The sequence below is a fragment of the Zonotrichia leucophrys genome, chromosome 17 (genome assembly GCF_028769735.1).
Source record: "Zonotrichia leucophrys gambelii isolate GWCS_2022_RI chromosome 17, RI_Zleu_2.0, whole genome shotgun sequence".
In the NCBI taxonomy this organism is placed as follows: domain Eukaryota; kingdom Metazoa; phylum Chordata; class Aves; order Passeriformes; family Passerellidae; genus Zonotrichia; species Zonotrichia leucophrys.
The window spans coordinates 3,930,812-3,943,850 of NC_088186.1; the positions used below are offsets into that span (position 1 = coordinate 3,930,812).

A 13,039-nucleotide genomic window follows, 5' to 3' on the forward strand; every position below is an offset into this window, starting at 1 on the left:
CTGAGGAATGTATTTAGAGACCCCTGTTATCTGCTAGGGATAGGAGCTGTTTCTTCAGTATTTTCCTCCCACTCCAAGCTAAAAATACAGCACAGTTAAGTTGTCATTTGATCACAGTAAATGCTCTGCTGAAAGAAATGACTTTAAGGTGTCTGTTGGCAGAATTTATGGCCCGGGCAAGTCTCTGCAGAAGGCCTGTCCAGGTTGAACACTGGATGCTGAGTGAATGCAATCTATTTGCATGCCCTGGGCTTATCTTCCCAACCATCAGAGCAGAACATGGTTACAGCACCAGCTTTGTACAGATTGCTGCTGCCACCAGCCCAGGAGTCCCCTCCTCCCAGCTGGGCAGCCTGACAAACTGGATCCTGCTCCTGGTGTAAAGCCAGAGTAACAGTGACCTTGGAGGAATTCCTCTGGATTTACACTTGAGCAGGTGATGTCAGATGTGGGCTGGTACCTGTTGCAATCAAAAAGTGAAAGCTCCCACAGGAGGTTTCTTCGGGATGTGCAAGGCCCTGTGTACCAAACATCAAAGCCAATGATGACTTGGTGAATCCCCAGGGGAACACAGGACACCATGGGAGCTTTATGAGCTGGATGGAGGTGCTGGGGACAGTCTCTAAGGTGGAGCTGCAGCAGAGAGGCCTCACTTGAGGCTGTGCTGGGTCTCGCGGTGCCTGCGCAGATCCACCTTGCGCTGGAAGCCCTTGGCGCAGAGCTCGCAGCTGAAGGGTTTGAAGCCCGTGTGCTTGCGGCTGTGGGTGATCAGGTTGGAGCTCTGGCTGAAGGCTTTGCCACACACCTGGCATTTGTGGGGCTTCTCACCTGCAGGGCACAGAAAATGGTAGAAAACCTCACTTTAACAGGTGAACAAAGAGAGACGGAAATGCTTTTTAGCAGAGTCAGACCTGCTTGGGCATCATAGTGCTGCTAACACAGCTCTCCTGGTGATATGTCTGGATTGAGATCCAGAAGAACCAGGGACAGTCCTCTCCAGCTGGGTACAACCCCAACATGCACCACAGGCTGGCCAATAACCACCTCCTTGTCAGGCAGATGTGCTCCAGCCTCCTGCTGTCTCACCCCACGTGGAATAATGACTTTGCAGTGCCTCTGCACACTTACCCCCAGTCTAACACCTCTGTGTCTGGGGTCTGGGTGTGTACATCAGCTCGAATTTTGGTTTTCTCATGGAATATTTGGTCTCTCACCTGTGTGGATGTAGGTGTGCTTCTTCATGTCTGACTTCTGGTGGAAGCGCTTCCCGCAGTACTGGCAGGGGTAGGGCCGCGTGTCCGAGTGGATCAGCAGGTGAGTGGAGAGGGTGGAGGAACGTTTGAATGTCTTCCCACACATCTTGCACTCAAAGCTTCTTTCCTGTTGGGGAAGGAAAATCATGGGATGTCTGAGGCTGTAAGACATGTGACAGAGCTTGAAGAGTGATGAGAGTTGTAGATTTGATAAGCAAATCTCCTTGGCTCGTGGACTGATAACGCTGGGTGCAGCACAAAGGGAATGCAGGGAGGGTTAATTATGGAAATGGATCACATCTTGTGATCCCAACTCCTGCACCCTCTAGCAGAGTGAGTAGCAATGATCCTCCCTTGTCTTCCAAGGAATTCTGAAGGGCAGACTGAGATTTGTGAGACCAAGAGCTCTGGCCTGTGGTTTTCAGAGCTCCTGCCCTTGTCACTGTGTGCCACAGGAAAGGCATCACGTTTGTAACCTAGGAAGTGTCACTTCCTCTGTAATGGGTTAAGCAAGAGCTGAGGTCCAGAGCTGGTTCTCTGGAACCATGCCACCCACCTGGGAGTGGATGTTGGTGTGCTGCTCCAGGCTCACAGCGTGCCCAAAGGTTTTGCCACACACTTCACAGGCAAAGGGACGGGTCCCGCTGTGAGACCTTCGGACGTGGACCTCCAGTCCATGGGGAGTGGAGAACACCTGCAAAACAAAATCCCTGTGATTTTCTGACATGAGGTGGCTGCACCTCCATCTTTGTTTTCAATTCCTTCTCTTTATTTCATTCTCCCCTCTATGAGAGCTCATGTGAACTGCAGCATTCCCATTGCCTTGTTCTCCTGACTGCAGGCCCTGCTCTGAGCTACACACTTTGGTGTGCCCAAATGAAGAATGGGTTCCATGCTTCATGTGTGCCATGAAAATCCCTCCAGGCCCTCCCCATCCCAGAAGCTCTCATCCAACACACACCTTGTTGCACTTGACACAGTGGAAGGTCTCCATGTCTGAGGAATAATGCAGGCTGTAATCCAGGGGGGGCTCGGTGCTGGGCAGGAGGTGGCTCCCATAGAGGCTCACAGGGTGCTCCAGCAGGGCTGACTGCATGCTGGAAGACATCTGCTGGTAGCTGTATGGCATGTGGAAAGCATCCCAGGAAAAGCCAGCTTTGTAGAAGGTTGGGGTGCTCGCTGTGTTAGTGCAGTCCTTGATCTGCAGCCCTGGCATGGCCATCTCTGAGATTGCAAAGGAGAGGGAGAGGTCAGTGTCACACCATGGCCTGAAGTTGGGCACCTGTTAAAAAGTTCCCCATCTTGCCTGAGCTCAGGAGTTGCAGTTGGTAAATTCTCCTTGATTCAAATCCTCATTCCCCAGGTAAAGTTTCCATCATGACTTTAATTTCAGTCTGAGGAAATTTTATGGCACAGAATGCCATGGAAATTTTCTGGCTAAGGGAATACTGAGCCCCCTGCTAGCCCTCCTTGATGAGGTGTTTGAACAAGTGCCCTGTGGGCACCTGCCTTGACCCACATAGCACAGAGCTGCATTGATGTGGGGAGGGTCATTCACTGGGAATAACAGCACAATCCTTCATTCTCCCTGGTACAGACCAGAACTGTAAAGGGAAATACAGAATGCTCCTGATGAGCTCTGCCTGTGGCAAGTTTGGCCATTGATGTCAAAATAAGAACTCTCATTTACTGAAAATCTGGGCCCAGTTTTAGGGGTTCCATAACCAGCTCAGCCCTGACCTCTTCTGCAATTGGGGTTTTGGGTTGCCAACCTTGAGCTGAAGGGCCTGGCAGCATCCTGCTCAGGTACTGGACAGGGACACTCTCTTCTTTCAGTTCAGGTGGGTCCTTTTCTTGTTTTGGAACCAGACATCCCAGGTCCTGTTTCTTGATGTCCTCTGGTGTCCTGTCTCCTGTGGCTGTAAAGAGCAGTGTCACAGTTGTGTCACAGTTATGTCACTCTTGATGCTGGAAGGTTATGTCACTTCTTGCACAGTTATGTCACTCTGGCTGCTACAAGAAGAGTCTGTTCAGGTGAGTTTTGAACTCATGTGTGAACTCCTGCCTGGACAGAGCAGCCCATGCTCGATTCCCTGAGGAAGTGCAGAGTGATGCAATCAGCATTCAAGGTCTGCCCATTGCTGAGGAAGGGAAATTCCAAGCAGGATGAGATAGGCAAGGCAGAGGGGGCAGGATGAGATGATAGGATCCTTGATACCTGATACACTTAGTGAAAATCAACTCTAGAATTATGTCTGTAAGAATAATTTCCCTATTCAAAACCATTTCTGTTTGTGTGGATAACTAACAATCACTAACTTATTAACCTCCCCACCCTCTCCTGAGAGAGCTGGGTATTGTTAACTTGGATTTATGGACAGCCAAGTAGGGAAGCAGAGAGGGAGGCAAGTCCTTATGCACTGAGCCTCATCTCCTCCTGCCCACACTCCCATTTATTCCTCCATGCTTGTCCCAGCCCTTAAAGGCACCAACCAACACTTGTTAAACTTTGTAGTAAAAATCTAAAATCACAGAGGTGCAACATGTGTCTCCTTTTTGCTGGAGATGGGATAGATCTGCTGAAGGACAGTATTTATCTCTTGTCAAAACCTGCCACTGCACCAGAGACACAACAAATGGCCCAAGGATGATGGCAGGAATGGAAATGAAAATGTTACCTCCTTTCTTTTTTATCAAACTTATCTCAGGGCTAGACTCTAATTTGATAGCCAGGGCTAGAACAAAGGGTAAACTGATCCTAAATTTGAATAAAGAAAATTTGAATGGTGCCTGAAGGAAGGAGATAATTACCTTGGCCCTGCCACTGCTTGGATGGCTGTGGGAGAGCAGGAGCAGAGGGAGCACAGCAGGGATGGCAGAGCTGTGTTGGGGGGTGTTAACACCAGAAGAGATGGTAGAGAAGATGCAGTCCAGAGGGAATGTGGGCAGTGAACACAGGAAACCAGAGGTGGAGGTGGCAGAGCTGTGAGTTTGTAGGACACTGACAACCCAGTGCAAGCTCTTTTCCCAGCTATAAGTGGCCTGAAGTTGGTCATTTTTTCCAAATGTGACCGACTCCACACAGCATCTTACAGCTCAAACCTCCCCAGTAACCCAGCAGGAAACAAAGGGAGGATCAGTGTGGATTTATGCAGGGAAAGGACACACAGAAAGGGATCAGCTTGCCCTTACACTGACATCCCTGTGTGGAAGCCCTTGGATGCTCTTTAGCTCACTCATCCTGCTCCCTTAGCTGCCTACTGAATGGTAGATTCCCCTCAGTGTGTTCCTACAAGCCCAGGGGATGGACAGACTCACCAGTGAAGGCAGAGGGCACTGGACCCCAGGGGAGGACTGGCAGGTCATCTTCCACACAGCGGGGCTGGTGGTAGGTGTGAGCCTTTTTGCTCTTCACCAAAAAGGAACGTGGCATCTTCCATTCACCTTCTGGGATCAAACACAGAAAAACACCAGCTAAACCTCTGTGGCTTGGGGAGTAAATTCACACTTCTTTCAGATTAAGGGCACTCTGTAAAAATCACACTTCACAACCTACCCCAGGCTGAGGCAAAGGATTACAGAAAAAGAAACAGGGACAGGCTTAACCTGAGATCTGAGTTACAGACCAAAACTGTCTGTGGCAGGCATGTTGAAAGCCAGGACCTGTCTCTTGCAGTCCTGTCTGACTTTTCATTGTTTCGTTTCTGATCTTCTCCTCCCTGGCAGGACAGGGAACCACAGGTTAGAGATCCCCACTGGACAAAGTCTGAGTGTTTGTGCTGTCCCAAACCACAGCCTGGGCTCGACTATGAAATTATTATATAAACGACAATGATAGAAACTACACCAATAATAGGAGAGAGACAGGGAGATCCCTGCAGAGTGATGTGTGGAGGGTTTCCCTCTTGCTTGAGTAGTTGGAGCTCTGGCTGACAAACAAGAGAGCAGAGGCAGAGCAGGAGAGCTGGGTGAGAAGTCACCTTTTGGACCCAACTCAAATATTGCAGACCGTTGAAAAGGCGGGTTAGGGACAAACATAAAATGCTGAAATTTAATCATACCAAATTCTCTTGCAATGAATGTGTTATCTTTGCTACCCAGAACTCAGCCCACCCTGTGCCCACTCCCTAGGGCTGGTAACTGCTCTGATGGAGGCAGGGTGGCAACAGGGAAAATGTTGTGAGCACTAATATCAGCTGGTGCTTAATTTGCATTTGTATTTGCATTTTCCCTTGTAATTGTTTGGGATAGAGGCACTAAAAACAAATCTTGCTATATTTCATTTGAAAAGTCAGCATTTAAGTCCTGACTGTCTGTTGACTGGAAACTGTAATTAAGTTTTGTTCCTTCCTGAGAGCAGTTCAGTGGAACTAATTTACTAAAGAAAACCCCCCAAAATCCACAAAGTTTGCACCTGTTAAGCAGGAATGATATGAAAGGTCTGTCCAAGGACAGAGCAGTCCTGAAATCCCAAACAGGCAGGGATGGAAAGGTCTGTTCCCCAGAGATCAGAAGTGCCTGTACTGCCCCTTCATGCTAAATATAATTCCAGAGCCCAGTGGTGTTTTGTTCAAAGGTCTGAGGGCCACATTTACAGTGGTGCCCAAAGCTGTGGGATTGCCACAGCCAGGTCTGCTGGGGACAGGGGGATTGCCAGGCTGCCCCCAGCCCAGCTGCCTTTGGATATGCTGCTGTCTTTTTAAATCTGGTCCAGGATTCCCACTGTTCCATCTATGAATTCAGGGATAACTCTTGTTGGCTCAAGTAATTTTTTCTTCTGAAATGACTCACCTGTTTTTCTTCATCTTTTTCCAAGAAATTTACGTCTAGCTTGAGATGAATAATAGAAAGCTGAGGACAAGAGCAGACTTTTAATTTAATTTTAGAAAAAGGACAGAACAGCACCGAGGAGGGACCATAAGCAGGCCCTTGAGGGAAGGGGCACTGAAGCACACACTGCTGCTTTTTGCTCTCCTGGAACTCTCTAATGAGGTTTATTCAAAGATCTATAAAGAGTCCCTGCCCAGTGAAAGCTGCAGGCACAGAAATAGCTGCAGCTCAAAGACAGGGCTGTTCTGCAGTGGGTTGTGACCCTTCAGCAGCTCTGCTCAGCCCTGTCCCTCCCATTCCAGCAGCTCCTGCTCAGTCCCAGCTGAGCCACCTGTGCACTGACCCAGCCCTGCATTATACACCTGTCCCAAGGCAAAGTGCTGCTCCAAACCCTTTAAACCTGGAATTTCCACTCCTGTCACAGGGGTTTTCCCATGTGGTGGGGCAGCACTGTGTCCACAATGAGGGAATTGACACCAGGAAACTTCAGGCATCAGATTCCTCTGCCTGAATTAACCAGCTCCTGCTTTCCCTGGGCTTCCTCCATGGTAGAGGAGCTGTGGCAGTGGGGAGAGCCTGCATCCAGCTGTGCCTGCTGGAATTCTCCCTGCCCTCAGGCTGCAGAATCCTGCAGAATCCTGTGGCAGCAGCTGGGCAGCTCAACCAGGTGAATCAGATGGGAGATAGGTGGTTTAAACAATCCAGCAAAGTTTTATGCCAAGTTCAGACAGCACTAAGTACAGCCCCTCTTTTCCAGTGGTGCCTAAAAGCACATGTCCATGAATAAAAAGAGTATTTCTGGATGGGTTTGCCCCAGGCTGTGTAAAAGTCAAATTTGGTGCAGTATCCTGAGTGCTGATAAGGACTGAGCACAGCCATCCTCAATGGACTGAACGTTGCAAAAGGAAGTCACCTTCCCCCACCCCATTTTACAGAAAAAAAAGGAACTGGGAGCCCAAAGCAGAGTTAATTAACAACTGCACTGGACTGGCTTTGTGATTCACACAACCAGGCTAGAGGAAAGCTACAAGCAGAGATTGTGGGAGGAAAAAGGACTGTTCTTCCTCGAAACTCCAGATTATCTGTACAAGAGATCAGCTGCTCCTAATGGCTCACTGCATTTCCCAGGAAAAGCAGTGCTGTGGACCCTGCCACCCGCTACATTTCAGAGTTATTGAAGCTTCTGACAGAATTTAGCTTCAACCTTTTGCTGAAAATTAAACTTGCTTTGTTTTTGTTCATTTCAGCCCCTGTGGCAGCTGTTTCTACCTGGACTGGTAAGTGCACAAGGGAATTTATTGCTTGGGCAGGAGTGCCCATTCAAAATTGAAGTGTTCTGGCATTTTTATTAATTCAATATAGGATATAAAACCAGCAGGTGGCTAAAATTGGCATTCTTATTAGCCTGCCATTCATGCAGCTGTATAATAATGTTCTAATGCGTCTTGAGGAAAAGACAGCAGGAGCCAAGGGGAAAAAAGCAGCTGCATTATTTTGGGTACCTCACCTGAAGCACCTTGGAAGGGTTTCTTTCACCAGTTATAAATTCCCCAGTCAGATCTGAAAGCAGATCCAGCATTTGCATGTTCAAACTCAAAGTTCCTCCACCCTCAGCAAAGCTTTTGGATGATTTTGCAGAGTATCCCAGGTAAAACTCTAATGGGACACTGAAACACTGCAAATGGGCTTGGTTTTTAGTTTAGGGGTGGCTTCTGACTCCAGGATCCTCATTTTACTGCATCCTGTGTTGCTCATGAAGCCCTCACTCACTTCACTGCACAACAGCTCTCAGTTCCCAAACCCACAGCACTGGTCCTTGATGTAATTTAGAAATGAATTATGAATTCTATATTCTATAAATTCCATGAATTTAGAAATTCATACTCCCTCTGGATTGGATTGTGGAGCCTTTGGTGGGGACAGTGTTTGCAGGATTGTGCCACACTGAACCCAATTTGCAGTGAAAGCTCCATTCTAAAGCTGACTTGCATTTTTCTCTAAATTCAAGTAATTCTGTTTTCAGATTTCCAAAGTTAATTGTAGAGATTAAATGCTTTTTCTTGCTACACTCAGGGAAACATTAAATTTTAACTGGTATTAGAAGACTAGAACTCACTAGTAGTACATTTCACCACATCTTCAGATAAATTGATGAGCATACAAAGTTTTAGGCTAAAAAGCACTTTTTCCTTTCCATTGTTTAATTGATATTATTTACATTTATATCTTAATATTGCCGTTTTTGTGCTTTTATTTTACTTCTTTTTCTGGAAAAAATAAAGCTTCCAAAAATACGGAATAGTTTCTCTTTCAAAAGATTACATTTTAGAAGGAAAAAAGTGGAAAGTACAACATGATGTGTCTGTGGTTTAAGAACCCAAATAAAATAAAATAAGAGGTTTTATGGACTCTTGACTTTTTAAAGTCAAATTTAAAAGAATTTCAGCTCTTTACAACAAAATTAATAATTTCTTCACTAGTCCACCCTTGCAAAATCAAATGTACTTGGGGCAAGTAATTTAAACGCCACTTTTTTGCTAGAAAAATGAACAGGACATATTTAATTCTTGTGGTAAGACTGGATGAATGGACATTATGGCAGGGGTTAGCAAATTATGGTGGAAATTTTGTCCAAAAAGTTGAACAGAAATGCTGGTATAGCTGCAACATCTAGAAAAAAAACATATTTAGACAGTAATTGCAGCACTTGTTCTCTGGAAAGCTCACATAGCTCCCTGTGATGTTGGGAATGCCACTGGCTTGAGGAAATTTTGCCTTAGGGTTCCATGGATGGAATTATACAGTGCAATCTCCCAAATTCCAGATCTCCTTATTGTACAAATGCAATTTCAATGTGAACTTGCAAACCATTAATGTGTTGGATCAATCTTGTTATATGAGAAGTGCCTATAAATAGCTAATTCCATATGCTAAAAAATTGTTAGATTAATCAGCCTATATTCAAAAAGGGTGGAAAAATAATAAAAGATGAATTCAAAGCAAAAATCCTGAATGGGAGAGGAATTGTCATCTACCAAAACAGGCACAGGTGATGGCAGCAGAGGTGTGCTGCTCTCTGGATGTTAAGGTCTGGCCCTATAAAAGAGCAAATAAAAGGAAAAACATGGTTTTCCCTCTCCTCAATGGCAAAGTAAAAAACTCCACAGCTCCTGCTGATGGAGCTGCCTGGGACACAGCTACCTGAGACCATTGTCACATCTCTTATATTTTGCTCTATTACCATTTTCATGTTTAAAAGTGAAGCACATGGCACATAATTCCAAAAGGTTCAATTCAAATGAGTCAGGTGAACTATTACCACAAAGGAGCCCTCAGGACAAGTGGCTTAGGCAATGGAATATATTACATATTTGCAGACAGAAGTGAAGAAGAAGGAGGAGGAAAAAAGCTTAGAAAAACATATCAGAAAAATGAGAAAACCAATGCAGTTAAAAGTGTTTAAAAGAATAAATCAATCACCTGTTTGAGGGACTTTGCTTTACTGGATTTGCCTTGAAATCTCCCCAGACAAGCGAGACGTCGTCCTCTCTCAGGACTCCTCTTCCACTTTTTCACTTGGTCGCAGTCAGTTGAAATAGATACTTCTCCTTTTTTCTCTCTGGTTTTTTTTTCCCCTGTTCCCCTCCCTGATTTTTCAATCAGATTATTTGTGTCAAAATCTGGCGGTGAAGAAACAGCCAATAAGAGGCAGAGCCCAGAAAGTATTTGCTTATCAAAACTTCCCAGGACTTTGACAACTTGAAGAGAATTCACGATGCCCAGCTCGAAGCCCTGGGGGCAGCACCCTTCACTTTTAGGGGCAGCTTTGCCTTCTGCAGGAATACTCCTCTGTCATATTGACAAAAAGCATGACACAGGAAATAATGTACTGAGCAGGCATTTGTTATTTTGTCTTTCAGTTTAAAAAAAAAATAATTTAAAAAAGCCCTTAAGAAACCTGTATTTTTACAGACATTCATCCCCGCATCATATCTCTCACAAACAGACACACCATCTGTCTCACACACACACACACTCACATACTTGGGGCTCATAAACAAAACCATCAAGCACATGTGCACAGAATTATTTTATTCCAGAATGGATCTTTTATCTCTCCTATTTCCAAGGAAAAACGAATAAATACTTGCATGGTATAACCGAAGAAGATGCGTGTTAATCACCCTTCATTTTCCCAGGCATATGTGTGTGCAATCCACACATATTTTAGGCATTGCTCTATCTATATACAGCTGTATACAGGGTATAAATATAGATTTAAGAAAGCTCATTAAGCAAGCTCATTAACAACAGCTTTGCAAAAAGCTCTTCAAGAGCAATAATAAGAATTTGCACTTCTATCGCTTGCTTTCAAAAAAGGTTTGAGAACGGGTTTGCAAATGTGGAATAATTGAGTGTCAAAGTAATGGCCCAGTGGAAGGAGGGAGGATGGAGCAGAGGCAGAGTGACTGTCCCCAGGTTGTTCTCTAGCACAGCTGGGAACAGGAGCTGGAGAACAGATTTTTCTTTTAGAATCCTTGGGCATCACTCTTATTTGGAGACAAACAAGGAGAGCTGAAATCCCCAAATTATTGGGAGGGAGAGAATGGGAATAATTCCTTGATTCCACCTATTCTCTAGTTATTCTCTATTCTCACAACCCTCCTGGCTGTGCAGGTGCACATGAGCTGTGTGTGCCCTCAGATGTCCCCTCTCTGTGCACGGTGGAACTGAGAGCGCAGAGATGCCTTCCAAGGAATTCATCAGAGGCAAAGTGTAAACCAGCATTGTGTGCTGAGCACTGGACTGCCACCAGCAGGAAAACTCCTCTGGAGATGGGAGTTTCCTGCTCCCTGTGAGCTTCCAAACGCATTTCCCGGCTTCCTACAGCTCTGCTGGGTCCCTTTTCCTGCTGCAGCCCGGGGTGGGGAACACCAGGAAGGAACAACCTTTGTTCTGCCCGGGGATCAGAGGGCGGCTGGGGCTTCCCTGACGGAGCAGATCCAGGGACACTCGGGGCTGAGAGCAGAGGGATCCTGCACCAGCCATCCTGCTGTCCCCAACGCTGTGCCCGTGCCAGCCAGGGTGGCATTGCCCCATGGCACCGGCCAGGCTGTGCAACGGGACTGATGCAACTCGAGATAGGAGCGTGGATTTCACCCGCATTGAGAAAGATTCAGATTTTGATCTTAACCCATCTGTCATAATACTGAGCATAATTATTTCTCGTTGTTTAGAGAAGTGAACAATCCCTTTTCCCCGCTCCCTCCTCCCCTCCATATTTATCTAGGCGAGTTTTGCATGAAAGAAACGTTCCCAGGGCATTGTGCTGGGGAGCTGATTTGCATCCTCTTAAACACAGGCATTTGAGGGATTACATTTCCCGCTACAAAAACAAGCATTGTAACAAACCCAAAATGTACATTGCAGCTTCAGGGTTCCGTATGAAGACAGTTACAGGAATTAAACAAAACAGGAAAATGACAAGCTGCTGCAAAGGACTGAGATGTAATTTTATCAAACATTGGAGCTGCCTTCTGCCAGCACCCCTGAGCACAGACTTCCCACTGACACAAAGTGCAGATGGGTGCAGAATGTGCCTCTTAAACTTGAGACAGTCCAAGTAAGTCAATCACACACAAAAAAAACCCTAGAAAAGTAGTTGTGTCAAAATATTTAAGGTCCCCTCCAGGCCACTCTAGATTCTATATTCAGTAAAACCTCCCAGCCAGCTGATTTCAGAGGGCTGTGGAAAAGGAGTGTCAGTAACAGCTGGAGCAGCTCTTGTGCCTCCCCATCTCGCTCACAAGGCCAGATGTAAGTGCAGACAGACTGATCCCTGAGCCAACAGCACAGAAACTCTCATTCAGCACCAAGGTCACCACACTGCAAAGCCTGAAGGGACACGGGGACACTGCTGGGCTTTCTCCAGCTCTCACCCACTCCTTCTCCCTTTATTTGATTTCAGGGATTCCTGCAGGATGGGAGTGCAGTCAGCTTGGCTTGTTGTGTTCACTGGATTTCTGTCTGTGGCTTCTGTTCATCTCTCCACTGAAAGCACCATCAAAAGGTGACTTACACAAGCTGAATTATTATAGAGAGCTGGAGGTGCAGTTGGGGCTGGCAGAACCTTTGAGCTGACCCCGTGTGGTCATTCTTATTTTATGTTCTTCCTGTTGATATCATTTTCCCCGTTCTCTCTTATTCAGGCTCAGCAGAGAGGAGAGAGCCACAGAGAGCTTATCTGGGCTCCCAGAGGTTTGTCCTGGCCCTGACCCACACAGGCCACAGGGCATGCAGAGAGCCCTGCTTGCCCACAAGGACAGTTATTAAATTCTGTGTGCTGCTGTGAGTGCTCACTACGTGTCTTATGCTCCAGTGCACCTTAATTAAATAGATTTTTACATGTACAGCTCAGTAATAGTAAACAGGTTAATTACAACATAACACGTCCCTTTTAGTGCAGTTGTTTCTCCTTTCAAATCCAGCAGCAAACCCCTCCTATAGCATCCATGTTTTCTTTGTCAATTTGACTGTTACAGCAATTAAGTCCCAGTAAAATAACACAACTAATTGCTTCCAGTTCTTTTCTGAAGCTCATCTTAATTTCCACTCTTTTCTGTGGCAGATTAAACAAACACGTCTTCTGCACATCAAGAATAAAAAACTACCATCACCCTGTCCAGACCATAATAAATATTAATTGCCAGGCACAAGGCAGGACTAGATTAAAAATATTCTGGCTCCAAGCAACTCTTATCTCATCATGAAGCAGGACAACCCATTGCAGGTGCAGCAGGAGGGAACTATCTCAGTCCTGCAGGGATCAGAGCTGGGAAACACAAAAACTGCTGCAGAAGTTAAAAACCAACCGATCCCTCTCAGATGGGGCTCTGATCTGCTTTTTTTTTTTTTTTTTTTTTTTTTTTTGTTTTTTTTTTTCCCTTGCACCTCAT

At 45.9% G+C, this 13,039-nt stretch overlaps 1 protein-coding gene across 1 annotated transcript; it reads right to left on the minus strand.

The window, feature by feature from the left end:
- Positions 1–423: 423 nt before the first annotated feature.
- GFI1B (growth factor independent 1B transcriptional repressor) lies at positions 424–9,679 on the minus strand. Its single transcript, XM_064727910.1, has 7 exons — positions 9,564–9,679; positions 4,572–4,700; positions 3,026–3,172; positions 2,215–2,477; positions 1,810–1,947; positions 1,215–1,380; positions 424–828 (listed from the first exon to the last, which is right to left on the minus strand). The coding sequence occupies exons 2-7, from the start codon at positions 4,684–4,686 to the stop codon at positions 650–652; spliced, it is 1,008 nt and encodes a 335-aa protein (XP_064583980.1). The 5' UTR covers positions 4,687–4,700; positions 9,564–9,679; the 3' UTR covers positions 424–649.
- Positions 9,680–13,039: the final 3,360 nt, after the last annotated feature.

Excerpts from the sequence above, each read along its gene's own strand:
- GFI1B (XM_064727910.1), bottom strand. The coding sequence starts at position 4,686 with ATGCCACGTTCCTTTTTGGTGAAGAGCAAAAAGGCTCACACCTACCAC. Across the intron at positions 3,173-4,571 it reads AGTGCCCTCTGCCTTCACTG|CCACAGGAGACAGGACACCA; the intron begins GTGAGTCTGTCC and ends TGCTCTTTACAG. Across the intron at positions 1,948-2,214 it reads ACTGTGTCAAGTGCAACAAG|GTGTTCTCCACTCCCCATGG; the intron begins GTGTGTGTTGGA and ends TTTGTTTTGCAG.